The 7,767-nt window shown below is 39.9% G+C and overlaps 1 protein-coding gene across 1 annotated transcript in view; it reads left to right on the plus strand.

Annotated features, from left to right (window-relative positions):
• Positions 1-5,252, plus strand: part of LOC119422889 (synaptogyrin-3) — a 6,926-nt gene extending 1,674 nt beyond the window's left edge. Inside the window, exons 2-4 of the mRNA XM_037690298.1 lie at positions 571-805; positions 1,021-1,166; positions 4,369-5,252. Of these exons, the coding sequence (XP_037546226.1) occupies positions 571-805; positions 1,021-1,166; positions 4,369-4,596 (609 nt within the window). The 3' untranslated portion in view covers positions 4,597-5,252. The remainder of the gene's footprint in view (positions 1-570; positions 806-1,020; positions 1,167-4,368) is intronic.
• The last annotated feature ends 2,515 nt before the right edge of the window (positions 5,253-7,767 follow it).

Below are 7,767 nucleotides of genomic sequence, written 5' to 3' on the forward strand. Positions count from 1 at the left end.
ACAGAGCAGCAGCAACATGAAACAGAACAGCAGCAACATGAAACAGATCAGTCGTCTACACCTAATGCTCCTCAGCCTTCTGCCTGAGGGGAGCAGGGCAAAAAGTGTGTGTGCTGGGTGAGTGGGGTCATTCATGATGCAGGTGGTCCTCTTCCTGCATCTGGAGGTGTAGATGTCTGTGATGGTGGGGAGGTTATCTTTAGTTTGCAGCTATGATAAAAGCTCATTTGTTTTCACTGTGATCACACACAAAGTTGTCACAGCAAAGTTTTTTCTGCATATATTATATCAAAACCAGGTTCTTTCAGAAGCGAAATCCACCACAAAACAAAATAAAAAGCTGAGTGTGTTTCTGATTACTTTGCCATTTTACCCATTACATGATGTTATGTCTAATCTGTCAGACAATGATTTCCACTGTGGCAGAAGAAGTGATTTATTAAAGAGACAGTGCTCCTTAGTTTTCCGTGGATTTGTCAATATTAAAATATTTGTATATCTGCATCTGAATCTGCATGTAATCAATCAATATAACGAGTGGTAAACTTTCCCACGCATGTCTGCCTGCAGGTTTTCTCCATCGTGCTGTTCAGCTGCATCGTGAACGAGGGCTACATCAACATCGGCAGTGAGCGTTTGCTCTGCGTCTTCAACAACAACGCCAACGCCTGTAACTATGTTGTTACCGTGGGCGTGGCCTGTTTCCTTGGCAGCATCTGTTTCCTGATTTTGGACGTTTACTTTCCCTCCATGAGCAACATCAAGGACCGAAAGCGTGCTGTGCTGTTGGACCTGATCTTTTCTGGTACTGAACAAACACAACAGCAGTGGGCTGCGGTCATACAGAAATGCTAAACACAGTTCTTTCCCACTTAAGTAAACCTGTAAGAATAAGACACAACAATCTATAGGGTATAGAAAAGGAAGTTTGAAGCAAGATGGCTGATTTGATGCGTAAAGACTAAAACATGAATATATTTATCCCAGGAAAGATCTAATTGTTGTGTTTTCCACCCTCAGGCGTGGCCAGCTTCCTGTGGTTTGTTGGCTTCTGTTTTCTGGCCAATCAGTGGCAGGCAACGTCTCCAGATGAGCTCCCGTTGGCCCAGGGTGCGGATGCTGCCAGAGCCAGCATCGCTTTCAGCTTCTTTTCTATCATCACCTGGGTCTGTCTGTTTCTTCAAAGTCTTTTTCTGTCCACATGAACATTAAATTTCATTATTGCCATCATGTAACCATGTCCAGTTGTGTTCTCTCCTCTGTGTGTTGACCATGAATACATTCAAAAGCCCTTATTTCATGAATACCATGCAGAGCTTTGCCTGTGACCTTTGCCACCATATCCATAATTTAATTTCACCATCTGTTACTTATCCTATGGAAGAACTGATTTATGCTTTATACTTGTCGCTAATCATTTAGTCTAGGACTCAATGTCAGTTTGTATTCTTCTTATGCTACCATGGGATTTTAAAAATAAGACCTGGGTGCTGAAGTTTGAATTTATTGTGGATTTTCTCTAATTCATAAAAAGTCTTAAATACACATACTCACAAATATTTAGTTAATTCCTCCATAGCAAGTTGCACTATGACCACACATTGCTTTTGTGTCAACCACCAAACGTCTTTTATTATTCTGACAGATATTGGACCACACTAATTTAGCACAATTGGTAGAGTTCATTAAAATCGGACCTGGCTCTTATATAGTCCACAAACTTCCACAAGGGTTGAGGTCAGCACTCTGGGAAGGATTCCAAAAGGTTAATGTTAACCTGCTTTAGTTTTAAGTTTCAACAATCTAAACTTTGATTTGAGGAAATGCCGAAGTCATCAATTTTCAATATTCTGTCATCTTTGTGAAATGCACCAGCCCCACAGTATGATGCTATCACCACCTTGCTTGACAGCTGATAGTGTTACTAGGTTTTATAGCCCTGCCATGATTCCTCCAAACATTCAACTGGTCATAGTGGCTAAATTGTTCAATCTTTGTCTCATCCAACCATAAAGCTTAGCTCTAGAAGGCTTAACCAACAGGAAAAAGGTTTGTAGGCTCAATCATCCAGGTAGATAACAACAAAAAAGGTTAAATCATGTCATCTGGACCAGTTTCTTTAACCAGCAGCAAAATCCAGCTTGAAGATGTTGCTTTTGGAGCAGGATTTTTCTTGGTGGGCATCCTCTCGGTTCATGGCGATGTAACACCAGTTTCACTGTGGACAGCAACACTCGTGTTCCAGAGGTTTACATTTCACAGTAGCTTGAGCCTTGGTGGTTCCTGAACACCCTCACCAATTTGCTTTCATCCGAGAAGAGCAGAGGAGTTTTAGTCAGTCCACAAACATATTATTTTTATGCTAGAAAAGAAGAACTACCAGATATGGTCACTCATGATCACTAACAAGACGTTCAGTGCCATTTATTAGAAGATCTGAGTAAAACTATTAATGCATTTGAGCATGCTTTAACCTTGTGTGTATCAGATAAAGTCCACAATAAATTTAAACTTGTGCACCAGATTCTTGTTTTTAAAAAATCCACTGAAGCTGAATCTTGTGTAATAACTCCATCCTGGAAAAGAATGGTTCAAACTAATCATAAAGCTCACAATATACAATTCATACTCATGAGTGCAAACTTATTGATGTAGCAGTATCGGGCTCTCAACTCTAAAAACTTGGACTTTACCAGTTTTTCCCAGTAGGTGCATTATTCTTAAAAAAAAAAAAAAAAAGTTGGCATATTATTCCACTCAGTTTCTTTTGCACTTAAAAAAAGCCTTCTGCTGTGAGAGGAAACATCAAAAGCTTGGCTGATGCTTGGTCTTTTAAAATTGGCTGAATCTACCTGATTAAACAACCGACAGATGAATCAGTCTAGCTCTAGTGTAACTAGAGAAATTACATTCCTGTGAAAATGCAGTGTGAATGCTTATTGCTGAAGAACTTGCTGAAAAACAGCTGAAATTTGCTTAAAAATATTCTGAAATGTAGCTAAAATGAATGAGCAAGCCTAAATTAGCAGAAGAAAGCAGAAAGAACACATATTTGCTGAATTAAGTTTAAATAACCTAATAATAATTATTATTATTATTATTATAATAATAGCATAATAATAGCATAATAATAAATAAACAAATGAACACAAAAAATAGAAAACTAGCTAAAAAAATCATGAAATTTGCAAATGAAATAGCTGAAAAATAGCTGCAAAGGCAGGAAAAAGCTTACACTACCCGAAGGAAGTGGAAAGAACTGAAATGAACGTAAAAAATGTGGAATTAGCTGAAAAAGCTCAAATTTGCCTTAAAAGAGCTAAATATTAGCTGAAAGGGCATGAAAAGTTGAAACTAGCAGGGGAAAAAAGCTGAAATTAACATAAATAAGTTAATTATGCTGAAAGTAGAAGGAATTAACATGAAAATTTTGAATTTATCGAAAACAGCTGAAATTACCTGAAGATGCTGAAAAGCTACCTGAAAAGGTAGAGCACGCTTAAATTAGCAGACGAAAGTGGAAAGAATATGTTTGCCCAATTATGCTGAATGAAGCAGAAATTAACACAAAAAATGGAAATTATCTGAAAAAAGCTAAAATTAGAAGAAAAAAAACAGCTGAAAATAGCTAAAAAAAGGCAGAAAGAAGCTTAATTTACCATAAAGAAGTGGAGAGAGCATATTTTTTTTGCTGAATTAGGCAGAAAAGGTTGAAATAATTGCAAAAAATGTGGAATTAGCTGAAAAAGCTAAAATTAGCACAAAACAGCTAAAAAGTAGCTGAAGTAGCAACAAAAAAAGCTGAAATGCAGAAATTAGCTGAAAGGAGCATAGTAAGCTGAAATTAGCAGAAAAAAGTTAGAAGCACGAAAATGTTGTATTAGTGGAACGAATCTGAAAGGAGAACAAAACAGCTGGAAAAAACAGAAGAAAGTAGCTGAAAGTAACTGAAAAAATATTTAAATTTGCACAAAGAAGCTGAAAGTAGCTGAAGCAGAACAAAATGTGAAAAGAGCAGTAAAAGTAAAGGTTGTAAACAGATCTACAGATTTGAAGGATGTAAAATGAGCTCCATTCATTTTCTATGAGGGAAAAAAAAGTGTCAGAAAAGGCTAAAATATCAAAAAGCTAAAGTTGCACCAATACCAAAAGTCATATCACCCTTCTCCTGAACAAGCTGAACACTTTGTTATATGATTTGATGAAACGGCACAAAAACTGTGGGACGAGAATCGTGCTGAAAAACATATGAAAGAAAAATAGATCATAATAGTGTGAATTCTTCATAAACAATCACATTAAGCTGCTTTTCTCTGAAGCCACAATCCTAATTCTTCTTTTTCTGTGTGCATATTTTGTCTCCAACAGGCTGTTCTGACTCTGAGCGCCCTTCGACGCTACTTAACTGGCAGCAACACAAACTTATTTACTTGGCAACACCTGGAGCCAGCCCCATGCAATGCTCGAGCTACTCCGTACCCCATCCCTAATGGTGCTACCATAGTAACCACCAGTCCCTATCAAGCCCCGCCTTTCACCGAAACCCTGGACCCCCAGAAGCTCACGCAGCAAAGACCCATGGCTCCTGCGTTTTAGAAAAGAAGAGAAAAAGGAGATGTGGTCTGAAGGATGCCGTATGTGGCACAGGAGTAGACAACACTCTGCGTTGTGGTTTATTAGGTTTCCATCCTCTCCAGGGGGGGCAGGGCAGCGGGATGCGGGGTCATGTGATGTTAGAGCTCTTTTCACCATGGTAACTGCTGGCTACGGTTAGTTAGTTGTAACTCCATGTCAAGATTACTGCCTTCACACACTCAAATATTGATGCACGCAGCTGTAATCACTAACACCTGGAAGCAGTTACACATGCACACCTGGAAACACGTATAGATTCTCCTGGAGGTGCACACACACACACACACACTTTGACTGCATGATTGTGTGGTGAAGTGTAGATCAGCACATATATCAGTGATGATGCTCCATCTTGCCCCATGAAGGCGACACAGAAGAAGGGACGTGGAAGATGGTGGAGCTGAATAATCTCCTTTATACGTATTCATCCTAATCAATCTGACCAGTTTGCCTTAGAAACACGAGGCCACGTTTCGGCTGATGTAGTCAGCTTGACCAACAAATTGTGAACTTGCAGAAGTCAGGAACACAAAGGCAGGACTGCTTCAAGCATTGTAAAATATTCATGTGATTAAATATTTTATTGTGATATGCTGAATTAGTAAAAAAAAAAAAAAAAAGGGAAAAAGAAAGACAGAAATAAAATCCACCCATCACCATGATCAGGGCTCTGATTCCGCCTTTGTTCACGTAATCTTTCAATAATTACATTTTGCTTCCTTTAATCTCATAAACTTTTTGCTAGCGAGATCCAAGGATGTGTTGGGCATATTAATCAACAGCTGCTGGAAGCCCACGATTAGATAAAATAGAATTGAATTCATTAACAGCGGCAGGCAGCTGCTGATTGCTGGCTTTATTTTTAGACGGCACCGTAACTCATAATTCATTTTGCTTTATCTCGTTCTGTTGGAGGAAAAGACCAAACCAAAACTCAAATGAAAGTCAGACAGGAGGTGGTTTTATTCCAGCTCTCTCCATTCACGTACAGCTCGCTGCTTCTATGAATTTGCAAGAAATCTATACAGCTTTTTGATAAACGCTTGCATCATGACCACCATAAATCTGCATCCTTAACAGCTGACATTCAGAAATGTAGAAATTGAGCTTTGTGTCGTACCTGCTGGCTGCTCCCAGTTCAGGCAGCAGAGGGCCCTCGTACACCACAGAGCTTCAGTCACATGCCTCACAGTCAACTGTGTCTGAACTACTACCCTGAGAAGTGGAGGGGGTGACAAAACTCAGCTGGCTGAACGTACAAATGGACCGGAGCAGGAGAAATAAAAAAATAAATAAAGCAAGGTAGAAAGTACTAAAGCCCAGGTCACACTACATGGTTTTAGCTGAAAGGCTAAAAGAGAAGAACATTGATTTTTTTCAGATTGGGTGTATCCAGCCATGGAAGTTCTCCATGAAAAACCAACAAGATATCAAAGTGATGCAGATTGCAATCTGTGAACTATCCAACAGCAGCACTGTTGGTCCAAAGATAAGGAAAAACAGAACGTGGATCAAATTATATAACAAGCATTAAACCTGCAGCATAGTTTTACTATAAAAATCATTATACTTTGCCTGTGGAATGAAGAAACCTTACATTAAGTGTGAAATCATAAATTCTTCTTTTTACATACATTATTATTAAATACCTTTAGGAATTGTAGGATTTTTATATTAAAAAAATTGTACTGATTGAAAATGACTTTATAAACCAGCAATGACTATAATACTATATGAATTAGGGCTGCACAATAAATCAAAAGTTGATATTCAATGCAATATATATGTAAGCAGTGTTTCAAGGACAAGGAACTCTGTGTCCCTTGGCCAGACGTGGGTTACCGGGACCACACTCTGGAGCCAGACCTGGGGGAGGGGCTTGTTGTAAAGTACCTCGTGATCCAGTCTCTATGAGGCCCGGTTGGGATAAGCCCAAATGAGCAACATGGATTTGCCTTCCTGTGGGCCCACCACCTGCAGGAGGGTTCATACGAGTCAAGTGTATGATGGCATGGGCAGGGGCCAAAGGCAGAGGCCTTGGTGCTCTGACCCTGGAGGGGCGTGATTAGAAGGAACGGCTTCTCTAAACTGAACCTGAGCGGTGTTCTGTTGGACCTCTGTGCTAGTGTGCTAGGCTAGCTGGACTCTCCTTTAGGGTGAGAAGTTCAGTTTTCTGGGAGAGACTCGGAGTGAAACTGCTGCTCCTCCACATCAAAAGGAGCCAGTTGAGGGTGATTGAGCATATGGTAAGGATGCTCCCTGTGTGCTTTGGGCATGTCCAACTGGGAGGAGACCCAGGACACGCTGGAGAGACTATATCTCACTTGGCCTGGGAACCCATTGGAATCCTCCAAGAAAAGCTGGAAGAGGTGGCTATGGAAGGAGAAGTCTGGGCCTCCCTGCTCAAGCTGCTGCCCCCGCAACCCGACTTCGGAACAAGCGGAAGACGATGCTCCTACATAATGTACTTTTCCATTTTGAAAATTTTCACTTTCTAAACCCAGATTTTCAGTTTTCTTTCTCCTGTACATTTTTGAGTCTCATCTGATGATAAATAAATGTATTGTAATTTGTTGTGTTTCTATATTGATGCAGTTTTAAGAAAAAGGTTTGTAAGCTCATTCATCCAGGTAGATAACAAAAAAAAAAGCTTAAATCAGTTTATTTAAGTGAGAAACGTTTCGTCTGCCATCCAGAGGACTTCGCCAGTCTGCGGCCTGCCAACCAGATTAGTCCCATAGATAGTCTTCAACTTGAGGCTTGATGATTGAGCTTACAACCCTTTTTCTGAACTTTGGGCCTTGGTGTTCCTCAGGCTGTTTCTGTGAGTAGCAAGTTGGCCACCTGGCCTAAAACATTTCATTGTTGCATGATGATTGATTGTTTTGGATGGGTGTGTTTTGCATGTGTTAAAAGCCTACTTTTGAGATTCCAACAGGAGGTTGGCTTGAAACACAGCAGTGAAGGTTACTTATGGGACAGATCTGGTTGGCAGGCTGCAGACTGATGAAGTCCTCTGGATGGGGGATGAAACATTTCTCCCTTAAAGCAACTGGTCCAGATGACACAATTTAACCTTTTTTGACACAGTTCTAAGATTTACATGTTTATGTAAGATTATTGAGTTTGGAA

This window comes from Nematolebias whitei, chromosome 16, assembly GCF_014905685.2.
Source record: "Nematolebias whitei isolate Nwh7 chromosome 16, NemWhi1, whole genome shotgun sequence".
NCBI classification, from domain to species: Eukaryota; Metazoa; Chordata; class Actinopteri; order Cyprinodontiformes; family Rivulidae; genus Nematolebias; species Nematolebias whitei.